Consider the following 26,482-nt stretch of genomic DNA (forward strand, 5'->3'; position numbering starts at 1 on the left):
TATGAGGTTTGCTAATTTTTATGATTATACATTAAAGTTCAAGTAACCTCACGCACTTCCAAGAACAGTCTCAAATACACTGTACAAAGTGATTTATTCCAGATCATACATTCTATTATTGCACGTGTCAAGAGAACAAACATACTGTAAAATACTGCAGTAAAAACAAAAGGCAATCATATAAAGATCTAGCTTTTTTTCCCTTATGTATTAAAATCGACATATTCCTGTTTCTGGTGGTATGGAATATTACAATCACATATACAGTACATAGATCTTTGGTAAAGAGAAGGACACACGTTGGCAAGTAGAGATCACACGCAAGCTAACTTTTTTTGTTATATGGTAAAGAGTTGCTATGCTGCTTATCACAGCCAGTAGCCACACAGCCATCTTATAATGGGGTTTTTCCATATTAGTGGGCAAGGCCAGGCCTATTAATCTAAGACAAGTATTTATCATATGTGCAGTGTGCCACCCCGGGTTGTGAATGCACCCACCCAACAGTACATCAAACCCCATAGCGAATCACAAATGTACTATGGCCACCTCAAAAAAATTAGTAAAACTGTTGCAGAATAACCTGGAAGGTTTGTACTGGGGCTTTAACATAATAGCCACAGTGGTGCCTAGTGGAAGTAGCAAAGAACCCCAATGTCATAAAAAAAAACCTAAGCGTATTGGGGGGAAGGGGGTTTACATGCCCCCAAAGGTTAGCAGAATAAAATAAACTGTACAGGAATAGGCATCATTAGACAGTTGAGTGACTTAATACTCAAATCTAGAAGTCCAAGGCTAGGGCACTGCTTCAAACTCAGTATGTGGTGCCAAAAGCAACAGTCTTTAACAAAGGGGATCTCCGTGAACGCAATATGCGGCTGTAGGGACTGTCTGCTAGTCCTTTGTTTCCTGGGGTCCTTGCTAGGAAGTTGCGTAGGAATGGTCTATTCCCTGAGTTATTTGGCTGGATGTTCTCATTATTGCAGAAACGTTTGAAGCCAGTAGTGGTACCCTGTAGTTTCTGCACAGTGTTATACTGCTCTGCAATGCAAACAGCCTTCTTCTTCAGGTCCATTTTCACCAGCACCATGTTATTTTCAAGTTCTGCCAGAGCCCTTTCCTGCACAAGAAAGAGAATTATTAATACATTCAATAGGTTGCGTTTCCATTTCATACTAAAGCTTTGCGTTACTTTGCAAAATGATCCCATGCTGTAGCTTTGGTGAAAATTTTTGGTTTAGCAGAGGATAAAATAAGCAGATGTCTATAAGCTAGATGATTTCTTGAACACTCTCTGTGCGGGCAGAACAATTTATGAATACACAGCTGGTATAGGTATTTCGCCCTGTAGAATTCACGGATATATCATCATATTGGTACAGACCGCAGTATAATGTATGTACACCTGTCTTACTCATTCACAAATCCTTTTAAAGGGTTTCTGTCATGATTTTTATGATGTTTTTATTTCTAAATTACATTGTTTACACTGTGAATAACTCTCTACAATATAAAATGTCATTCTTGAACCAGCAAGTGTATTTTTTTTAGTTGTAATATTGGTGTGTAGGCAGCCATCTAATGTCATTTTGCCTGGCCATGTGATTTCAGAAAAAGCCAGCACTTAAGGATGGAACTGCTTTCTGACAGGCTTTTTCTCATACTCAATATAACTGAATGTGTCGCAGTGGGACCTGGATTTTACTATGGAGTGCTGTTCTTAGATCTACCAGGCAGCTGTTATCTTGCGTTAGGGAGCTGCTATCTGGTTACCTTCCCATTGTTCTGTTAGGCTGCTTGGGCAAAAAGGGAGGGGACGATATCACTCCAACTTGCAGTAAAGAGTGATTGAAGTTTATCAGAGCACAAGTAACATGACTGGGGGCCGCTGGGAAACTGACAATATGTCTAGTCCCATGTCTGATTTCAAAATTAAATATAAAAAAAATCTGTTGCTCTTTTGAGAAATGGATTTCAGTGCAAAATTCTGCTGGAGCAGCACTATTAACTGATCTGTTTTGAAAAAAACTTTTTCCCATGACAGTATCCCTTTAAAAAAAAAAGGGAAGGACTGGGCCTTGGAACTTATGCTCTTGCCTTATATAGATACTTGGGGTGAGTGCATAGCCACTGAAGGAAGTATATACACTCTGTAACACAAGGTTAGCTCTCTCGCTCTTCCTTGAGGGACATATCTCTTTCCCTGAGAGATGGACACCCCCACACATGTATATGCATTCAATATACAGATTATTTGCTGTAGGCTGTCATGCGTATGCTTGACCGGGTATTTGTATTACGCATATAATTTGTAACAATAAAGATATGGTCAAATTACCACTCACCAAGGTGATAACAATAATACTAACACAAAACAATATTACAGATATATGAAATTTTACAGGCCCTCAGGATACTGTCAATGTAAATGTGCTCCAACATTGGGAGGCTGCCCCATTGTTATAATGGGTCTAAAAACATTCAATCACTGGTGTAAGCAGACACCAGCAGCAGATAAAATTCTAGCTTACCTGTTTGGATAATATATCCTCACAGGTACCAAGAGCTTGTCTCAGGTTCTCAGCTCCAGTTGTATGACAGCATGCCCTGTCCACCTGCTGCAAAGAATCCCCGAACTTCTGCAATTCAGTGCGCAATAATCTTACATTCTGCAAAGGAAAGAGCCATGTTTACTATTTCCAACTAACACAATTAGCCTTCACACCAGTTCACCGGAAACACCCTATGATCTACCCAGAGCAAAGGATAGGAATGGCTAAAGTCATTGACAGTTAGATCCAATATATCTTATAGGGGAGGATTCCTTTCCTAGCAGATGAATTAGAGCTCACTCAAATAACTGATTCCAGTACAAACAAAATAATTGCCTTTTGCACAAATTCTGCATGTAGAGAGACATGATGTCTGGTGATTTTAATAGAGTGAGCTCTAATACATCTTCTAGGCAAAAGGAGCCCCCCTATAAGATATATTGGATCTAACTGTCAATGAATATCGAACACCCAACTGCTGCATGAAGAGAGCATGAAGAGAAACAGATGCTGAGAGAGGGAAAGTGAAGATAAACTTTATTATTTCAGAAAAAGTACAGAATTTTTAATTGATTGTATCTAGAAAGTTTCTTGTTTCAGTATGCTGAAGCTTAGATTAAATTTTCATTTTCACAATAGTTTCCCTTTAACTGCTAATCATAGACAGGTTTTCAAAGAACAGAGCCCATGGATTGTCGGATATCTTATTGTCTGAGCTAGTAAATTGCTTTTTCTAACTAATTTAAAAACTCTGATTAGTCTCCACACAAAATAAATATTTCCTGGAAGACGGAATTAAAGTAACTTTTGTATAGAATATTATCAAAGTAACAAAGTTACCCCTGTGATAAAATACTTCTTGCTCTGAATATCAAAATCCAAAATGTTCTAAGTATTCCCACATTTCACATTGTTAAATGCAATGTATACCCATTCTGCGAATCGTAAAAATACTTCCTCCTTGGTTCTGGAAAGTTAAATTCTAATTGACTAACTTTTGCATTTTAGTTAGTGTATTCAGTCTTCTCAAGAGAGCATGCAGCAATTTTAAATTGTATACTGTAGATATGAACTGTCCCAGGGATCTCCCAGCTTTTTATGATTAACAGTGTGAAATTAACAAGTTGAATATCCCTGACATAGATCAGAACAGAAACATGGGCTCTGGACAATGAAAATGCAAAAAGTAACATGATCAATGAAGAAAGCTGCAAAGCAACAACTAAATGTTTCTGATCAGTTAATATGTAAAGAGTGTAGGGTTGATTATGTAAAAATCAGTTTCCGATCAGATCACAAGGCCATGCCAACAGTGCACATTTCAAAAATCCTTTGACGTGCCCAAATACAAACTGAAAACCAGGTGTTTAATTCGAACAACTTCATTCATTAGCCTGTGAGGCATCCTGAATATGTGCACTAAAGGAATAGGCACCTGTGTAAAATGGAGTTGAGGAATGAATGGTTCATTCCACATAAAAGCCAATTTTTTAAGCAATTAGAGCACTCTAAGCCATAGCTGCCCCCAGAACCTTGAGATGGTAAAGGGTGGAATCAGGCAATGAGATTGTTACCCAAAGAGCTTTTGTGTTCTGAATATCGGTGCACTTGTGAAGAGAGCCCAGACCATAAAGCTGGAAAAAGCAAAATACAGGAAACATTTACAGGCTAAATACAAAAAGCATTACCCCTATACAAAACGTTATGAATCAGTGTGCAATAATGGAACACCCAGTGACAATTTTGTAATTCTCATTAAATATATTTGTATGAAATGGAGGCTGTGTGTACACAAGTAGCTCTGCTCATTTACATGTATGTTTAAACCCTGCTTGTGAAGGGTCTACAGCTACCTGGTTTAAAGAGCATTTCCCCTCACGTTCCAATATAATAAAAATTGGGTAATTAGACCGTATGTGCAAAATAAAAATGTTTTTGATATAATTAGTTAGCCAAAAATGTAATGTATAAAGGCTGGAGTGACAGGATGTGTAACAGAACACAACTTCCTGCTTTTCAGCTCTCTAACTCGGAGTCCGTCAGGGACTTTAAAGGAGAAGGAAAGGCTTCCCCCAAGTGATTGTATTGACTTACCTGAAACCCCGGGCTAGTGCTCCTATCAGCAAAAATCGGACGGCCCGGGGTTATCCCAGTGAGCACCACAGAGCGATCTTCTACCATCTTCCTCTTTCTTCACGCGGCTGCACACGCTGAACTTCAACTAAAAAGCCGTTTGCCCCGGGAAATTTGAAGAAAGAAGAAGATGGAAGTGGATCGCTCCATGGTGCTCACTGGTATAACCCCAGGCCGGTGCAGTTATATGCTGATAGGAGCACTAGCCCGGGGTTTCATCTATTTAGGCAGTTTTTATTGTTTATATTGTTATACTGAACAATTGCTTTAAAACCACGATGCAGAATTACAGCTATTTGTAAACCAACACTTAATTATTATCAGTATTCATCCATTTTTGTTCTTTGGTTCTGACTCGAAAAACAATGCATCAGTATCACAATTCAGTTCTTCTCTAGGTCTCTTAAAGGAACTTTTGGCAGAAGTCGGTTTAGACAATGTGGAGCGCAGATCTGTAGAGTGAGTCGCCCTATCACCGTTTTTAAGTAGACAGGAAGCGGTGTTTTCAAACAGTATTTTTTTAATAAAGCATTACTTTTAATAAACTTTATTCAGGATAGTTCTATTATTAGTGTGGGAAGAATTAATTTTTAATAAAAAAAATTGTTTAGTGTTACAGTTCCTTTAATCAGCTGGCTTATGCTACATTGTTTTAGAAGTCAGAGCCAGAAATGCAGAGAATATAAACGGTCAAATAGACACAAGTTTTAAAGGGGACCAGTCACCCAGTCATTATAAGCTGTATAATAAAAGTCCTTTTCAAATTAAACAAGAGATCCAAATTCTTTTTTTTTTTTTAATTAAAACATCCATACCTTTTACAAGTTTAAAAATATTAGCTGTCAATCATATATTACCTGCCCCGCCTCTATACATTAGGCGTTGAAATAGGGGAAGGCAATTATTTTCACTTTTGACTCAGCACTTCTGAGTTGTTACTGCACTCCTCACATCCGCCCCTCCTTTCTCGCCATCTAATTGTGAAGCAAGTTCACTGGCATGTGCATCAGGTCCCCATACATACAAGATTTAGGCAAGATGCAACTATTTTGTGTCCCGCGGGTATCCAGTCGGCCTGCACATCACTACAGGCAGCTGTTAGAATTGATACATTTCTCAGCAGCCTCTCTGGAGTATTAGCAATGATTGTATCAACTAAATGTTGCAAAATTGTAACAGTTCAGAGTCTGCGCCTGAATTACTGAGCTGCCAGAATCAAACACCAGAGACACGAACATTCAACTTGAAACTTAGATTTTGGAAAAACAGTAAAAAATAAATAATGGAAAGTAATTGAAAAAAGTCTATTTTTGGGGAACAATCTGAAAACAACTGAACTGAAAAAAGTGTTTGGAAGGTGAACAACCCCTTTAAAAGCCAACATTTCAAAAGTTAGCTTGCTCTAAGAAATTAGCATGTTAGCAATAGAAGTCCAGTGCAAAGAATCAGATCCTAAAATTGCCAAATAACGCCCTCACTGTAATAAAGCCATGGTTAATATGCTAAAGTGAATATAGCGAAAGTTAGTACTACCCATCATGCTATACTGAATACTAACCTCCAAAGCTCGCCCGTAAAATAGTGATTATTATATCACGCAACTTAAAGAAACTACGAGGCACTGCTGCTTTAAAATAGAACTAAACCCAGAAAACAAGTATGGTTGATCTACCATATTTCATATACTTAACTTACTGCTCCAGCCGAAAATTTAATGTCAGGGCCACGCACATGCCCAGTGTGCTTCAGGCAGCGGTTGAAAAGCTTAGGGGTCGTTGCAAATTTATCAAGCAGAAAATGAGGTTCACCTGTCATAGAAGCTCGTGATAAAAGCATTTTTTTAATTTATGATGCCAATTACGCTGGGTTCGTAGAAGCCATTTAATGAAAATATGATTAATTTACTAGCCTATATTGTGACTTATATTTTGTATATGGTGAGTCATCCCTAAGCTCAGTACCGGACAGGAGCCCAGAGCATATGCAGTGAATCAGTAGAAAAGAAGACTGGGAACTACTGGGGCATCTTTGGATTTACACTCTGCTGCTAAAGGGCTGTGGTTACCTTGGGCTAGTACAAAACCACAAAATGATATACGTTATGTACAGCATTTCTAGCCTACTTCTTAGTTAAAGGAGAAGGAAAGCTTTGGAGGCAGTTTATTGCCAATAGATTAGCTGCAAAAGTGCAAGCTAGAATGCAATATTTATTTTGTAGAATGTGTTACCATGCCTGAGTAAAAAGCTCTAGAAGCTGTTTGTTTAGGATAGCAGCTGCAGTATTAGCTTGGTGTGACATCACTTCCTGCCAGAGTCTCTCCCTGCTCACTTATAGCTCTGAGCTCAGATTACAGCAGAGAAGGGGGGGGGAGAGGAGCAAATGGAGCATGCTCACCCCCCAGAGCAAGGAGGTTTAAGCTGAAGGCAAGAAGTCTGATACGAAAGCCCATGTGTATACAATAGAAGGAAAGAAATGCAGTGTTTCTTTTGACAGGGGACTCAGAGCAGCACTACTTTGAGGGTTTACTGTTATATTTAGGTGGACCTTTCTGATAAGGCTTAAGCTTTATTGTCCTAGGAGCAAAACAGCAGCAAAAACAACTTACTCTCTGCCCTTCCACAATTTTCTTATCCACATCAGCTGTGTATGATCGGGCAGAGACCGGAGGCTCTTGCATTTTCTTGTACTTTTCCATTTCTGAAACAGTAATAATAAAATCTATATTTTCAGTGATGGTCTAAGTCATGCCTGGACATTAAAATTAAAACTATAAAATACTGTTCATCATCCTTAAATTACTTATAAGCAGTTCTACTCAAAAACTCAGCATTTAGACATAGGGGGAGACTAACCCTCATTCTTTGACTGCAGCTCCATTTTCAGATTCAGGATCTCTTGTTTAAACTTTTCTGGGTTGGATGCTTCAGCTGATGCTAATCGCTTAGACCTTCTGACTGAGAGACTTTCCTCTCTTAGTGTTGACTGACTTGTCATAGGATGGATACTCTCCCTCGCTTCCTTCAAAGCAGCTTCCAGTTCCTCAATCTTCTCATCTCTTTCCTAGAGAGCATATATATATATATATATATAGCATTATGTGCCAGCACTGCTGGAACGATCATGGAAATTAAAATGTAATAACATCTCATGGAAATAAGGACTAGTATGCTTTCTGAAGTAATCAAGTTACTCTTATTTCTTAATTTCTATAAGCGATTTAGATGTGTTCCATCCACTAACCTCCAATTCCCTTCTGTAATAATTTGTTAGAGATTCTTTAAGGTTCTCCAGTCGACCCTCATAGATATCTTCTACCAATTCTCGCTCATCTTCCAGACTCTGACTACAAAAAAAAAAAAAAAAATTAGAACAGCGCTGCCCAACTTCTCCTCACTCGTCACTTATATGTGAAAAACGTAAGTCAGTTTATACTGTGCTACATACAGTGACTCAATGCTGGTGCCCCTCCAGCAGTTTTTTAGGTGTGAACAGGTGAACAATGTAAGTACAGGTATGGGACATGTTATCCAAAGTGCTCGGGACCTGGGGTTTTCCGGATAACGGATCTTTCCCTAGTTTGGATCTTCATGCCTTAAGTCTACTAGAAAAGCATGTTAACATTAAATAAACTAAATAAATTGGTTCTGCTTCCAATAAGGATTAATTATATCTTAGTTTCGATCAAGTACAAGGTACTGTTTTATTACGGAGAAAAAGGAAATCATTTTTGAAAATGTTGGTTATTTATATAAAATAGAGTCTATGGGAGACAGTCTTTCCGTAATTCTGAGCATTCTGGATAATGGGTTTCCGGATAAGGGATCCTATACCTGTACTTTCAGTCTGGGTCTGAGGTGTGAACAGTACAGGACTTTAGGGGTGTGAACAACACAGGGGAGATTACAGGTGTGAACAATGCTGGAGTTTAATGTCCGAATTTGAGAAGTAAACAATGCAAGCACCTGTTAATCTCAGTACGGATACCTTTTAAAGTTTACACAAGGTTAGGAATCACAGCAGGCAGACTTTCATGTGGGGGACCACATACCGTCAAATTGGACAGCACTGATTTAGAAGATTAGCAATATCAAGATCCAGCGTTGATCAATAGGTAGCCAATAAAGAAAAATCAACCCGCAATCTCCAAACTTGAAGAAACCATTACGTAAAACTCAATTCAAACAATAGTGAACCTAAGAAAATCCATTCTGCAAGATTGTTTAGTTATGGTATTCGGTTTACCTAAAGTCTGCGTTGCGGCCGGTTTATACAAATAAGCACCAACTGTCCTATCCTCTAATGGTGGAACCAGAGTGTCTTCCATATTATTTAGTAAGGTCCTTACCTATGCTGTTTCTGCTGCTGTTGCATCATATCCATCATTTCGCTACAAACTTCCTTACGGATTTGCATCTCCATGTTCAGCTTCTCCTGACGCTCCTTTACAATTAGCTCCTTCATGTTCTCAATAACTTGTAATAACTCCTATTAAAAAGAAAACATTCAAAACTTAATTCAGCTTAGGAAAGAGGATTACGGAAGGAAGGAAAATGAATGACACTAACTTCTCTGTTAAATTTTGTAATATCGGTTTCCTCATTTTCTTCATCGGAATTCTCTTCGGCATCTTCCTCCTCTGTGCAACTGCGATTGGCCAGCATGCTGCTTTCCTTGATGAGGGACTGAATGGATGGAATGTTCACTTTCACTGGTAGAGCTTGAACCAACTGTGAAATAATAACCCAGCTAAGGATTAGTCCAATGGAACAGAATATTCAGTAAATCATAAATGTGCGATCCCCAAAAAGACATGTATACCTGGCTCGCAATCGCTGAAAATTTCATGGCATAAAGTGTCTCATCATATGTAGAAGCACACTGATTAATGTTCACGATCATGCAAGACCTTCCGCGCCCAGTGAAATATGCCTGGAATATGCGGGTCAGCTTACTGTCCCTGAAAGGGACCACGTTTTGACGCAACCTTAATAAAAACACAAAACAAAACATATAAACATCTGGAGCACACAAAACAGTGACACCCTTCAGTATGTCTGTCCCTTGCTATTCTCTGAAAAGATTGTACTTCAGATTTTAAAAAGCATTACTTTATGCATAATGGAAATTTACTTTTAAGACTTTTAGAAAATTACTTTTGCTGCTGGTTCTGTCTCAGTACTGTAATGCAACGGCCCAGAGTATGCAGGGAGGTATTAATGTTGGTTGCTTCTTTGAGACGCTCACCACTTCTCTGATCTTTGCAGCGCTCAGATCCAGCCAAGTCACAGAACGAAAGCCTAAAGATTTGAGATGGAATAATTACATTTAAACAGTTCATAGAACATAACTATAACTGAAGGAAAAAAAAAACACTCTACAAAGTGTCTATTAACAAAATACAGTAACTGTTATACTGTAAACCACTTGCTCTCCAGAGACTCAATGTATTTCAGTAAAACATTACTTACTCGCTTATTTTAGGCGTCATATCATTTTTTCCTTGCAAGTGGAGAATCCGAATGGAAAAGATACTGTGACTGAAGAAAGGAGGGGAAAAAAAAGTGTAAGAACAACTATTAAAAAGAAACAGCGAAGTGACACAGCCTCTTATGTATAGTGTCAGTATCTGGATAAATAAGCTGTGAAAGTGGAATTTGCAGAACAGGTATGGGACCGGTTATCCGGAAACCCATTATCCAGGAAGCTCCTTATTATGGAAAGGTTGCCTCCCATAGACTCCATTTTATTCAAATAATCCAATTTTTTTTTTAATTATTTCCTTTTTTCTCTGTAATAAAACAGTATATTGTACTTGATCCAAACTAAGATATAATTCATCATTATTGGAAGCAAATCCAGTCTATTCCGTGTATTTAAGTTTTACATGATTTTCTAGTAGACTTAAGGTATGAAGATCTAAATTATGGAAAGATCAGTTATCAGGAAAACCCCAGGACCCAAGCATTCTGGATAACAGGTCCCATACCTGTATTAGGCATCACCAAAATACCTGCCCCATTATATTTTTTGGGGATTTTAAACCCTCAGCTCATCTCGAAACTGATGACTTAAGAATGCAGTTAAAATAAAGTTGACACACATGCAGGCACATGGGGTGAACAACACGCATCTTAAATGGGTAGTTCACCTTCAAGCAACTAGTTGTTTTCATTTTTCACCTTCTGAAGCAGCTCGGGGGGGGGGGGAGAGGTCGCAGACACTTTAAACTGTTCTAAATGGATACATTTAGTGAATACATTTCTTATCTTTGTCCCTGTTAAGCAGAATCTCTTGAGTTTCATTACAGGCAGCTGTTAGAATTGATACAATAGTTGCTAATACTCCAGAGATGCCGCTGAGAAATGTACCAACTAAATGTTGCAAAATTGTAACAGTTTAGAGTCTGTGCCTGAATTACTGAGCTAATTGCAGTATAATCACGGCTCCGCACACACTTCATAATCAGCAGATTTTCACCACCCTGATGAAGGGTGGTGAAAACCCCCCGAAACGTTGATGTGTGGTGAAAATAACAATAAATAACCTGCTGATTATGAAGTGTGTGCGGAGCCGTGATTATACTGCAATTTGTTGAGGGGCCTTGCCGGGCCTGCGGTGAACCAGCACCACCAGTGCAGGAAAGTGGAGAAGGTGAGGGTGCGGTAAATATAACACTGAATTACTGAGCTGCCAGACTCAAACACCAGAGACAGGAATATTAAACTTTAAACTTAGATTTTGGAAAAACAGTAAAAAAAATAAACAATGAAAAGTAATTGAAAAAAGTCTATTTCTGGGGAACAATTTAAAAACAACTGAAATGAAAAAAAAAGTCTTTGGCAGGTGAACTACCCCTTTAATAAATGTCCTTAGCTTGGCTAGATTTTCTAAGATTTATCTGATCAGATTTGAATCAGATGTTTCTATCTTGCTATTTTGCATTACAAAGAGCAAATAGACACAGATTTTTCACAAGCAAAATACAATGGTTAATCTGCACATATGCAAAACTCCTAGTTATATTGTAATCCACACTGAGAAGGAAAAAACAGTCAGTCAATGAATCCTTCACTAGATGTAAGCAGTACATGGTCAATGGCCATTCATCTATATAACTAGTAAAATATCAATACTGGTATGGGACCGGTTATCCAGAATGCTTGAGACCTTGCTTTTTCAGATTACGGATTTTTCTGTCATTTGGATTATCATACTTTAAATCTACAAGAAAATCATGTAAACATTAAATGAACCCAAAAAGCGGGTTTTGCTTCCAATAAGGATTCATTATAACTAAGTTTGGATCAAGTACAAGCAACGGTTTTATTATTAAAATAAGGAAATAGCTGTTAAAAATTTGGATTATTTAGATAAAATCTATGGGTCTATGAGAGACAGTTTTTCCGTAATTTGGAACTTTCTGGATAACTGGTCCCATACCTATTATACATTATGGGGTTCTGGCTGCCCACTCTTTCAAACAAGTTTTATCATCTTACCTCCGGCTAGAGTTTTGGTTCAAGTGAGTGCTGGCAAAACTCTGGTTTTTCCTTCCAACTCTCAGGATCTTCCAGGCTTCTTCAGCGCTGTGTACATTTATCCAGGTAAGATCTATTAGGGAAGACTTCTTTAAGTATTCTGAAGGGGACAATGGACTGGTCTATACAGTGGCGTAACTAGAGTGCGCCAGGCCACGCGTACTCCCATCCTCCGCCCACTTCCTCTCCTGCCTCCGCCCTGACCAATGAACTGCTTTGAATCCGCCCACGTCCTGCCCCGACTTGATTCCCCCTTCCTTGCTGGTAAGAGAGTGGCTGGGGAGGAGGTTTTTTTTATTAGCTATAGAGGATGCAGACCTACAGTCCGGGCCCCCAGTGACTGCGGGGTCTTGCTTCTTCTATAGTTACGCCACTGGGTTTATATATCAATCAAAGCTGTCTTTTACCTTTCACATATGGATTCCCATTCCTGTCCTCACATAGTCGCAATGTGGTTCGTTTACGGTTTGGACCAGATGGCAGAAACTCCAATAAATCATAAACAAACTCGTTGTAAATTTCAAAATAGGATACCCAGATGGAGAGTTGACCATCAGCAGCCTCCTGTAGTGATACTACTTCTTGGTCACACCAACGTGAACAGGTTTCTAAAATGTTTAAATTTAAGGATTTTAATAAACAATGATTTATACTCTAATTGAGGCAGATGCTGCAATGAGTACAGTGTACAGATTAGACTGTTACCTTCTAGCTGGCTACTGGTCTGATTGACAAACTGACTTGTAGAAGAAAGTCCCCCAATGCCACTGTCAAAGCTAATGCTTGTGCCAGCCCTGGATTCATTAACACTTCTTTTCATGGGGGTTACAAGCTCTTCCTAAAGAGAAAATAAAATAAAGCACTCGGTGAGAATGAGAACATAACACTTCTGTACAGCACATAACATGCATGCTACGCTTTATATTTAAAGGAACAATAAGGCAAAAAAAAAAAAAGTTTTTTAAAATAATTAAAATATAATGCATTGTTGCCCTGCAATGGTAAAAGTCATGTGTATGCTTTAGGAAGACTACTATAGTTTATATAAAATAAGCTGCTGTGTAGCCATGGGGGCAGCCATTCAAGCTAAACAATGAGAAAAGGAAGAGGATACTTAGCAGATAACAGGTAAACTTTGTAATAGAATACATTGTCATTCTACAAAGTGTATCTGTCATCTGCTATGAAACCTGTGGCTTAAATGTCTGCTCCCATGGTTGTACCAGTGTAGGGAAACAGTCATAATATTTTAATTATTTTAACTCCAAAAAAAGTGTTTTTACTGTTTCTTTAAAGAGGACAGACAGAGGTTTAAAATGCGAACACTGGCAAGCTCTCTATGCTGGAGGGGGGGGGGCGAGAGGGAGGTTTGTTTTATTTGCATATTTTGGAATAGCAAGAGAAAGCTTTTATACATGTTCAAGTGAGAAATTTATTGGATTTGAGATAAACACTAGTTTGTAAGCTATTATAAAAGGTGTGGCTACTGACCTCTCTCAGATTAGACAGCAGTGAAACTTTCCTAAGTTCTTCCTGCCTCACTTGTTTGCTGTCCAACCACATCACCTCATTGGAAAGAGGTTTGAGTTCTGAGCTTTTGTAGAGGCGATCTTGTGAACTGTTAAAGATAAGTGCAATGGAGCGCGGCAGAATACCCCCATCCTTGCTAGTCCCTAGAAAGAAGCAGCAAATTTAAATGAACATTACTAGAATATAAACAGCCTGGTATATAAGCAAATCTGCAACATGACCAGTATTAAAGGAAAACTAAACCCCCAAAATGAATACTTAAGCTACAGATAGTTTATATCAAATTGAATGACATATTAAAGAATCTTACCAAACTGGAATATATATTTAAGAAAATATTGCCCTTTTACATCTCTTGCCTTGAGCCACCATTTCGTGACTCTATCTGTGCTGTCTCAGAGATCACCTGACCAGAAATACTACAACACTAACTGTAACAGGAAGAAGTGAGGAAGCAAAAGGCAGAACTCTGTCTGTTAATTGGCTCATGTGACCTTACATGTGGTTTGTATGTGTGCACAGTGAATCTTACGATCTCAGGGGGCGGCCCTTATTCTTTAAAATGGCAATTTTCTATTTATGATTACCCAATGGCACATACTACTAAAAAAGTATATTACTACGATAATGGTTCATTTACATGAAGCAGGGTTTTACACATCAGCTGTTTTACTCAGTATCTTTTAATAGAGACATACATTGTTTGGGGGGTATAGTTTTCCTTTAAATATTTTGTAGATCAGTGTGGTATGTACCTTGTATGGTGTAGGTTTTGCCAGAGTTAGTAACTCCATAGGTATAAATTAGCCAGTTCTGCCCATTCAGAGCATCCTTTACTACTTGTCGCATTGTTCCATCAAAAAACTGCTTCTGGTCCACTTCTGGTCCAAATATCTTTACAAAGCAGGGAGAAATAGATATAAATATAGAATGCAATTCAGAATACATTGGTTAATTCTCTATGATATCCAAACCATTACCAGCACATATAAACAGGTGCACTTTGCCAAAATACATTAACTTTATCGACATGATAAATAAAGGCTACTGTGCATTCAGGTACTGTATTGTGCAGGTAAACGTTTTGTATATAGTTTGTCTAGGAGGGTACTGATGTCACCAAACAGTGCTACTATAAGTGTGTGTGCTTGCAAAACTCAATTGCTATTACCAAATCCTTAGGACAGGGGTGCCCAAAAGGTAGATTGGGATCTACAATAGACCTTTAGTTGGTGATCAGTAGATCTCAAGACACCGTCGGGAAACTACTTGTCTAAATCACCCTCCTATTTTATGCAGATATTATGTGAAGGTTACATAACAAATATTTATTTATAAGAAAATGCATATTGTTATATTTAAACATCTAAGTGATATTTTCCAAGGAATAGAATGCCAAGAGTGATATTATGAATGTATCATAATGGGACAACATCGCTAAAAGTAGACCCTGCATTAGTATATAATGGGCACTTCCGCTTTAGGACATATCCTCACCTGAGAGAAAGTGAATTTGTGCACACTCTGTCCCAGTCCACGTTCTGTATTCTTCATTGCAAAGGAATCTTTAGGAGCACGCAAGACCAGGGTCTCCTCATTCTCCACCTCAACACAGCCCTGCAAATAACACACTGGAATTAGTAAGAAAGCTGAAGAATTCTTTCACAGAAACATTTCAGCAGGTATTACTCATTTCACCTGATCCTCCTTTTTCTGCAACTCCCCATCTACAAAAGGTCGAATCCTCACGTAAACCATGACTTTCTCATTTTTTTCCTCTGGCACAGGCTGCAATGGAAAAAATAAAAACATGGCCTTTGTTGAATAAAGTGCATTTGAGGATTATCAGAAAATCTTCATGTCATTACAAAAAAAAACACTAAGAAACTGTGGCGTAAACAATAAAGAAAGAAGATTATGTATACAGGAATTGCTCCTGGTCCATTAACATAATTTTCCTCTAACGTATTAAAAAAAAAAAAAAAAAAAAAAAAAAAAAAGTAGAAATTTTCCCCTTAATGAGATTAATACAATTAATCTTAAAGGAAGTAACACAGAAAATCGATGCTTGCTTAGATACATAGTAGGCAGGATTAAAAAATGGCTGGCAGATGATTGCATCAGGCAGAGCCTATTTGAAACGGACCACCAGCCTCCATATTGGATATTGGCTCAGTAACTAAAGGTGACCATACACAGGCCTATAAAAGCTGCCAACAGACCAAGTCAGCAGCTTATTGGCCAGCGTATGGGGCCCTCTGACCGACTTCCCTGATCGGTATATGGCTGAAAATAGGCCTGATGTCGACCACGCAGGTTTAAAAATCTATTTGGTTTGTTGATACGGTCCTTGTTCGTACCACCTGCATTCCTGGCGTTGTGATCAGATTGTTGATTGAACCACCTTGTATAAGTGATGAGAATGAACCAATAAAAGTGGCTTTGCAGCTAGGTCAAGTTATTATTATGGGTGATTATTATATTATTAACATACAGACATTAACTGGGGTAATGGGGTTGTCAAGACAGAAAAAGCTAGCAGGTTTGTAAATATGCTATATAACAACTTTTTATTTTAACTAGTTCAAGAGCCTTCTAGGAATCAGTCTTTTGGATCTTGTAATAACTAATAATACTAAATTTATCTATAGCATTTGCATGGGTGAGCATTTAGGGATTAGTAATTGTAACATGATCTCCTTTGAGATTATATTACAGAGACAATGCTTTAAGAGAGCAACTAAAACCACATTTTAGACATCTGTCATGGGAAAAAAAAATTTTTCAAAATTAATCAGTTAATAGTGCTCCAGCAGAATTCTGCACTGAAATCCATTTCTCAAAAGAGCAAACAGATTTTTTTATATTCAGTTTTGAAATCTGACATGGGGCTAGACATATTGTCAATTTCCCAGCTGCCCCAAGTCATGTGATTTGTGCTCTGATAAACTTCAATCACTCTTTACTGCTGTACTGCAAGTTAGAGTGATATCACCCCCTCCCTTTTTCCCCCCAGCAGCCAAACAAAAGAACAATGGGAAGGTAACCAGATAGCAGCTCCCTAACACAAGATAACAGCTGCCTGGTAGATCTAAGAACAACACTCATTAGTAAAAACCCATGTCCCACTGAGACACATTCAGTTACATTGAGAAGGAAAAACAGCAGCCTGCCAGAAAGCATTTCTCTCCTAAAGTGCAGGAACAAGTCACATGACAAGGGGCAGCTGGGAGATTGACAAAATGTCTAGCCCCATGTCAGATTTCAAAATTGAATATAAAAAAATCTGTTTGCTCTTTTGAGAAATGGATTTCAGTGCAGAATTCTGCTGGAGTAGCACTATTAACTAATGTGTTTTGGAAAAAACATGTTTTTCCATGACAGTATCCCTTTAATAAAAATACATTAACAAAACGTTTGCGGTTCAATAGAAGTGTTGGTGGTGAGGTGGGTAAGAAAAATGTGCTTTTATGGCTTTCAAGTTAGCTGGGACAGCAGAGACGTTTATTCGGTACAAGGAGGCCAATAAATCATGCAAAAAAAGACAAGCTAAAATTGATAAGGAAAAGGGTATTGCAGCAAGCAGTAAAAACAATCCAAAATTATTTTTTAAATATGTAAATAGTAAAAAAAAAAAAGCAGGTAGGGGTGGGAGCCTTAATATCAGAGGGGGTCAGCTGGTTGAAAAAAAAAACAGAAAAAAAGCAGAGATTCTGAATGGTTATTTTTCGTCTGTCTACACAAATGAGGAACCAGTTAATGAAGGTTTCCTTCATTATGATGGTATTCATCCCAGGGCACTTCGCGAGTTTAGCTCTGTGATTGCCAAACCTTTACTTAACTTTACAGGATTAATGAGGTCTGGCATGGTGCCCAGAGACTGAAGAATCACTAATGGGGTGCCGCTATTCAAAAAGGGATCCCGTTCCCAGCCTCAAAACTATAGGTTGGTTAGTCTGAGCTTTTCAAAGGGATATAAAGGGATAAGATACTGGACGTCTTTGCAAATCATAATACTATGAGTTTGTGCCAGCATGGTTTTATATGTAATAGATCTTGCCAGACTAATTTAATTTCCTTTTATGAAAAGGTGAGCAGGAACCTCGATTCTGGGAAGACAGTGGATGTGATCTACTTAGGACATTACAGACAATATATAATATATAGTTTATATGAGTGAATGGAGGGGTCAGTGTGTGTATGTATGGATGCTAGGTTTCATTTGGAGGGGTTGAACTCGATGGACTTGGTCTTTTTTAAACCAGATGTAACTATGTTTGGACCTCAAGGCCGGTATATTGGGGAGAGATCCACTCATTTGGCGACTTAGCCAAACAAGCTGTATGGCCACCATACATACGAATATGGCCACCATAAATGATCATCACATGTGGTGTCCTGCCAAAGCAAACAAATCTGCGTACAGACAACTTAGGTACAAATGTAATTGTAAGCTCAAACGTTAACATATAGGACAAACTTCTCACTTCTAAACAGCTATCCAGCAGTTTATATGTGAAGCACTTGACAGGAAAGAAACATAAGGCTGGATTGACATTCCATACCTGGGGAGGGTGGCCCAGTCCCGGTGAGATGACAGAGAAGTCAGATAAAAGTGCTTTTCGGATTCCGGCCCCACATTCTGCTGCTGTCGATTCAAACACTGGGTTCTCCTCATCATCTGAGAGCAGTCCCATGTAAGGGGAAACAATATTGCTCATCATGATTATTAAGGCCCTGAACCTAGTAGGAAAATAATGATGTCACTGATTAAAGGCAGCAAACCAAAGACTTGTTGTGTGCAAAGATACTGTATATCCAGCCTCTTTACCTTTTGCAAACCTGCCATTATCCTGAGTAGAAAAGCAGTATTTCCCTACAAAGAACCAATGGCACAGTGTAGTGATGCTGAATGATTGGAGACACAAGTTCATTAAACCAAGTGTCAGTATAATGTACACTGTTTGTGTGTGATTGACCCAATTTAGCCACTGTGTTTGTTTGATTATTGATGTAAAGAGAGCAAGAAAGGGGGCAGTGTAAGCCCTGGTAAGTGTAAGATACTATGTTCATATAATAAACTGAAAGCTGGTAAATACAGGAATCAGCAGAATAAGCATTTGTTAAAGGGGTTATTCACCTTCCAAACACTTTTACACTTCAATAATAGAAAACATAGAAAATAGAAAGTATTTGGAAAAAGTCCTTATTTCTAGTGATCGATCTGAAAGAGAGATTTTTGTACTTACCGTTAAATCTTTTTCTCTTGTCCTATATTGGGGGACACAGGCACCGTGGGGATGAAGATCCTGCAGCTGGAGATGGACACTATGTTGCAAAATGAGACTCCTCCTCCTGCTCTGGGCTTCATCCCCTGCCTCCTCCTACAATCCTCAGTTTCAACCGAAGAAGGAGCAAAACAGCCCAAAACAGAAGAGAAATCTAAAATAACACCCTCGGACCCGAATACCGGAACAGTAAAATTGTAACAACGTAATAGAAAAAAACTGCACGTAAACCGTGACAAAACAGTGTCAGAACAGGGAGGGAAAGCCTGTGTCCCCCAATATAGGACAAGAGAAAAAGATTTAACGGTAAGTACAAAAATCTCTCTTTCTCTTGCCTAATTGGGGGACACAGGCACCGTGGGGACGTCCCAAAGCTCCCATAAGGGTGGGACACTGTAAGGTAGGTGCTTAGCTAACCACGGCGCTGAGCACTTTCCTCCCAAAGGCAGCATCGGCTGAAGCATGCGTGTGGAGCCTGTAGAAGCGAGTGAAAGTATGGAGGGAAGCCCATGTGGCCGCTTTACAGATCTGATCCGCTGAAGCTTGGTGACGGAAAGCCCACGAAGTGCTGAGAGAGCGAGTAGAGTGGGCCTTGACCTTGATTGGAGGATCCTTTCCCTTGACAGTATAGGCTCTGGAAATGACGGACCTGATCCATTTGGCTAAGGTCGTTGTGGCGGCCTTGGTGCCCCGTTTGGGGCCATCAGGGAGAATGAACAGTGCGTCCGTCCGCCGAACTTTCTCCGTGGCCTTCAGATAGAATGAAACTGCCCGAACAACGTCCAGAGTGTGGAGTTTGCGCTCAATCGGACCTTTAGGATTCGGACACAAGGAAGGTACCACAATGTCCTGGTTCAAGTGGAAGTCAGATACCACCTTAGGTAAAAAGTCTGGAGTAGGCCTAAGAACCACCTTGTCCATGTGGATGACCGTGAAGGGCGATTTGCAGGACAGAGCCGCAATCTCAGAAACTCTCCTAGCGGACGTGATTGCCAAAAGGAACAACACCTTCTCGGTGAGCGTGGACAGAGGGAGCTGGTTCGAAGGGTTCCTCCTGCAAGGCTGAGAGTACCAAATTGAGGTCCCACGGGGGCACAGGGCAACGATACGGTGGGATGATACGAGTCGCGCCTTGTAGAAAAGTCTTGATCTTCGGGTTAAAAGCCAACTTGCGCTGTAGGAGAATAGACAAGGCCGAAACCTGCACCTTGAGCGAGCTGAGTGCCAAGCCTTTCGAAAGTCCATCCTGCAAGAAGGAGAGGACCTCCTTGACTCTAGCCGTCTGAGGGTTAAGGGCTTTGTGCTCGCACCATGAAATGAAAGTTCTCCAGACCCGGTGATAGACCTTCGCTGAAACAGGTTTCCGAGCTCGCAGCATGGTGGGAATTGCATCTGTAGGTGCTCCCGAATCTCGGAGAATTAAGGCCTCAAGAGCCACGCCGTTAAAGCCCAGAGATGAGAATTCGGGTGGACAACCGGGCCCTGAGTGAGGAGGTCTGTCCGTTGAGGAAGATGGAAGGGTTCGTCTGCAGCCATGGCGACGAGATCTGCGAACCAGGCCCTGCGGGGCCAGAAGGGCGCCACTAGGATGGTCTGAGTCCCGTCCCTTTTTATCTTTTTGATCACCTTTGGAAGAAGGGCCAGAGGAGGGAAGATGTAAGCTTTGGAGAAGTGCCATGGAATCACTAGGGCGTCCACCGCGTGGGCTAGAGGGTCGAGGCTCCTGGAGACGAAGGACGTAACCTGCCTGTTGTTCCTGGATGCCATGAGGTCGATGTCCGGCAGGCCCCACCTTGCCACTATGAGTTGGAACACGTCGTGGTGGAGGCTCCACTCCCCGTGATCGATCGTTTCCCTGCTCAGGTAGTCTGCCAACCAATTGTCCACCCCGGGTATGTGGACCGCCGAGATGGCAGGAACGTAGTTCTCTGCCCATGTTAGTATCTCTTGAGCTTCCCTGAGAGCCGCGAGACTTCTGGTACCGCCTTGATGATTTATGTAGGCCACCGCCGTCACGTTGTCGGACTGGATTCTCACGGGGTGACCCTGGAGTACCGACGTTGTGTGTTCCAGGGAGTAGCGTATCGCTCTGAGCTCCAGAAGGTTGATGGGTAGCCTCTGTTCCTCTGGAGTCCAAAGACCCTGGACCGTGGTTTGGTCTATGACACCTCCCCACCCGCGGAGACTGGCGTCTGTGGTGTCCATTGAAGGCTGCCAGCTGAGATGTGCCCTGTGGATGACTTCCCCTAGGAATAAGAGACACACATATAAATATATATATACACAGGTGTGAGATATATATGTATATGTGAGCTATTATATAGTTATACACCCGGGTGGATGTAAACCGCTGATGCAGACCTCCGTAGAGCGGGAAAGCAGCGTAGGGGGTTGAGGAGCCAGCCTGCAGACCTCCGGAGAGCGGGAAGGCTAAAGGGCAGGTAGTATGCAGCTGGAGAGGCGCTTGAGTAAATCAGTGGCCTCTGGGTGTGGCGTGACCTTAGGCCTGAGGCCCTGATCAGTGCTCCAGCCACAAGAGGTGAAAAAGTGTGTTGTCTCCTTCTGAGGACACTAAAAGAAACTGAGGATTGTAGGAGGAGGCAGGGGATGAAGCCCAGAGCAGGAGGAGGAGTCTCATTTTGCAACATAGTGTCCAGCTGCAGGATCTTCATCCCCACGGTGCCTGTGTCCCCCAATTAGGCAAGAGAAAACAACTAGTTGTTTGAAGGTGAACAACCACTTTAATATAATTAAAGCTTTATAAAATTACAGAATACAATCATTTTAGAACTAAAGTATGACATTTAGTTTGCTAGCCTTTTTCAGCAGGTGGAGAAATGCCAAAAAAACAGCCTTATATGCTTCATGTGGCCCAAAAACTGTTAAATCGGGTCAGTCTGAAGAGGCACAGGGGGAAATCGGACAATTTTGTTTCTGCTATAATAAGCCAGAAGAGAAATGCTATGTAACTGGCTTTACTGAAACAGGCTGTCATTTCAACTTTTTCTTTTAAGCCAAAATGCTCCAGTGTGAGGCAAATGTTTATAAGAGCTGGGTTCAGACACCGGTTTAAAATGCCATATATTGCTCTACCAGTAACATAAAACACTTTAAAGGAAAACAAGGAATGCTGTGCAAAGAAAATGTTATGATGCCACTGGCCATGTACATACAGTGTTTTGACTGCATCCCAATAACACATGAAAAATGGCATGTCTCCCAGTACCGTCTATTCACACATTTCAAAGTGTAATTTTGGCCTGTCCAAGATCACATGCAGGCTGCCCTACCTAAAAGAAGGCATGAGCCACAGGCTGAGATAACCTTATGGTTGTGTTGCATATTAAGCAGATATGAAGGTTACGGATTAAATTAAGGAATATTGTCCCGGAACATAATATTTGTACTTGGATGGAAAACTGGTTGAAGGATAGATTACAAAGAATGGTAGGAAATGGAACATTTTCTCATTGGACCCAGTGCTCGCAGTGGAGTTATGGATAGCAGGCGCTGGAGAAAAAGCATCCCTTGTACAGCACAAGCAAAGCAAATCTTCATCTGACAACAGCCCATTACACCAAGGAGCTGGACATAAAAACTTTCATGCAAAAACGGTCAAATCCATAAAGGTGCAGGCTAACTAGAGTCCACACTCCAGTTTGTGGAAAACACTACCACATACAAGAGAAAATGCCCTCATGATTGATTAACATGTCCCCATACCCTATGATACACGCGATTGTATTATGAGCAAGCTGGGGCATGTGTGTGCTCAACATAATGCTAGGGCCAGACGATAGGGCCAGAACTAGGGGTAGGCAGAAGAGGCACCTGCCTAGGGTGCAACGATTGGGTGGTACCTGTTAAGCAGTCGTCTGCCCTCCCTCAGTCACTCCGCATCACTCTGCCCTTCAGATATTCAGCGCGAAATCCAAATGTCGCCAAAATCTGCCTGAACCTGAGTGGAAACAACATTTCCAAGTGCAGGTAGAGCAGGAGCGAGGCACAGCGGGCGAAGCAGAATCTCAGCCTGCGTTCCGTAGTCGTCTAGCCCTAGCCTAACCATTTCCTCCATAGCTCTGGCTAAAATAGAAGAGAAGGTGCCAATAGGACAATGGACTTCTGCAAATACAGCATGCAGTTCAGTCTTGTAGAGATTATTATACCTGTATTAGCGTGCAAGAGGTGCCTGGTAAAAAAAAAAAAAAAATATCTTTGGGCTAGTGCAATTGTCAGGAAAGACCCACACCAGCCCAGTTCACAAGAGATTTGCTTTACTGTAGTAGCCCAACATTTTGGCATCCCCCAGCAGTGTGTTAATCTTTAGTTATGTTAATGTAAATGGAAAAATTGCTTGGAATTAAATTTCTTTCATTATACCAAAACAATGGACATTCTCTTTAAGAAGGACTATTTCAGCATTACCAACATATTCACTTGATACTTTTATAGTGGCTGGTTTACAATGTCAAGAACCTAAGAAATCCAATTGTAGAAGTGAAAGCAACCAACTAAACAGGAAAGATATTCTTTATCTAAAGAATGGAATGTTCACATATGAAAAGGCACATGCCATTTTTTATAACTCATTGTCTTCAAAGACAAAACTACTGACACATCCTTAGATTTCAGTGTATTTAACATTTGCTATTGTATAGGAGAGAAAACCATACAGGAAAGGGGCTTATTTCCATACTGACAACCCTTCCCTTAATTGTATATATAAAAAGACTTCCTTCTTTCCAGTGTAAAAATAGGTGATTGGGTATGTGCTATTTCAGATGGCTAATAGATAAGCACTACAATTAAAAAGAATTTGATACAGTTCTTCCTTAAAGCATACATTTCTCTGTGCACAAACCCCTACCAAGCTATGGTATAGGGCAGGGCTCCAACCTTTTTTTTTTACCCATGAGAAACAATCAGATATAAACAGTTTGGGAGCAACACAAACATGAAAAATTTTCTGGGTGCAGCAAAATAAGTGCCGTGATTGGCTTTTTAATAGACTGGCAGCTTACAAGAGTCTTTTTTTTTTCACAGTACACCTGGTTTTTAATGCAACTAAAACTTGCCTCCAAGCCAGGAATTCAAAATAAGCACCTGCTTTGATGCCACTGAGAGCAACATCCAAGGGGTTGGTGAGCAACACATTGCTCATGAGCCACTGTTTTGGGATCCCTGGACTAGGGTACATGAACCATTTTATACCTAGTCATTGTGGGGTCGAGACACAAGATCTGTGACTGCTGGCTAGACATAAAAGTCATCCATGAGGCAAGTTGCCTTAAGCCCCCACTGTAAAAAATTACCCTTTGTATTAAAGGGGATGTTCACCTTTGAGTTAACTTTTAGTATGATAGAAAACAATATTCTGATACCATTTACTATTCTTTTTCATTTTTTGCGGTTTTTTAATTGTTTTGCTTTTTATGCAGCAGCTCTCCGGTTTGTAATTTCTGCAATCTGGTTGCTAGGGTGCAAATTACCTAGCAACCATGCACTGATTCGAATAAGACTGGAATGAATAGGAGTGGGCTTAAAGAGAATGAGGAGTAAAAAACAGCAATAACTATATATATATATATATATATATATATATATATATATATATATATATATATATATATATATATATAACTATATAACTATATATATATATATAACTATATAACTATATAACTATATATATATATATATATATATAACTATATAACTATATATATATATATATATATATATAACTATATAACTATATATATATATATATATATATAACTATATAACTATATATATATATATATATATATATAACTATATAACTATATATATATATATATAACTATATAACTATATATATATATATAACTCTATATATATATATATAACTATATATATATATATATATAACTATATATATATATATATAACTATATATATATATATATAACTATATATATATATATAACTATATATATATATATATAACTATATATATATATATAACTATATATATATATATATATAACTATATATATATATATATATAACTATATATATATATATATAACTATATATATATATATATAACTATATATATATATATATAACTATATATATATATATATAACTATATATATATATATAACTATATATATATATATATAACTATATATATATATATATAACTATATATATATATATATAACTATATATATATATATATATATAACTATATATATATATATATATATATAACTATATATATATATATATATATATAACTATATATATATATATAACTATATATATATATATAACTATATATCTAACTATATATCTAACTATATATCTATCTATCTATCTATCTATCTATCTATCTATCTATCTATCTATCTATCTATATATATATATATATATATATATATATATATATATTTTTTTTTTTTTATTTATTTATAGAAAGCAGAGTGTATGAGCCACACATCCTAAAAGTAGTCAAGACCTGGGTGCTCATGCAGGGTTAGTTGATACAATGTAGATAGTAATGGCAGGATTTAAGCAAAAGCACACAATATGTTTTTTTTTTTTTTTTACATATTTTGTCTGCTGTTGCTTAAATCCTGCGAGTGCCATCACTATCTACAATATATATATATATATATATATATTTTTTTTTTTAATTTATTTATTTATCACACACATTGTATCCTTAAAGAGAATTCGTTTTTTTTTAGATTTGAAAGCTGGAAAGAGACAGAATTAGGCTAAATAAATAATGAAGACCAACTGAAAAGTTGCTTAGAATTAGAACTGGCCATTCTAGAACATACTAAAGCTTAAAGAACCACTTTTAGTTTCTTGCATCACCTGCTATTACTGCAGTGTGACATAAGCCTTAGTACAGATCTCAAATGTTAAAATACACCCCCCCCATAAGCCAAAGGCTCCTAGTTAGGTCTGAAATAAAAAAACATTTTTATATATTTATTCATCAACTGAGGCAAAGAGAACACATCCGATCATTACACAGCAATCCCATACACATGTCTTCCGGTTCCAGTTCTAGCATATTCTTGTAGCACTTTATACCAGCCAAATAACCAACATAGTTGTCCTACAGCTGAACTACAACTCCCAGTATGCGTTGCAGTTTGGCAACAAAACAGATTGTAACAATGTGGCCATAAATAAATCATTAATAAATCATAACCTGCAGATATCTAAACAGGAGAAATGAAAACTGTTAACACGTGAACCAAAGAGTGATCAAAACCAAGAGACTCAATATCGGAACACGACACGAAGCTCTGAATTACAACACTCACCTGTGTTATAATAATCCTTTCTTTACCCTGTGAGCCCCAGACCGAAACCACAGACTTCCGGCACAGGCAACTCTCTACGGACTCGTGATTCCCCGGCTGTTGCTACTTTCCG

At 38.9% G+C, this 26,482-nt stretch overlaps 1 protein-coding gene across 1 annotated transcript; it reads right to left on the bottom strand.

Annotated features, from left to right (window-relative positions):
- Window positions 1-75: 75 nt before the first annotated feature.
- On the bottom strand, window positions 76-26,482 carry kif20a.S (kinesin family member 20A S homeolog; the record flags this gene model as incomplete). The annotated part of the gene is given in 19 exon segments (NM_001095071.1): window positions 76-1,120; window positions 2,532-2,669; window positions 7,292-7,383; window positions 7,539-7,746; window positions 7,927-8,029; window positions 9,032-9,171; window positions 9,252-9,413; window positions 9,505-9,670; window positions 9,840-9,983; window positions 10,155-10,223; window positions 12,186-12,297; window positions 12,632-12,832; window positions 12,930-13,062; window positions 13,716-13,897; window positions 14,510-14,648; window positions 15,252-15,371; window positions 15,453-15,542; window positions 18,320-18,497; window positions 26,371-26,482. Coding segments are annotated over 18 exon segments (2,664 nt in total). The 3' UTR covers window positions 76-814.

The sequence above is a fragment of the Xenopus laevis genome, chromosome 3S, assembly GCF_017654675.1.
Source record: "Xenopus laevis strain J_2021 chromosome 3S, Xenopus_laevis_v10.1, whole genome shotgun sequence".
Classification (NCBI taxonomy): Eukaryota; Metazoa; Chordata; class Amphibia; order Anura; family Pipidae; genus Xenopus; species Xenopus laevis.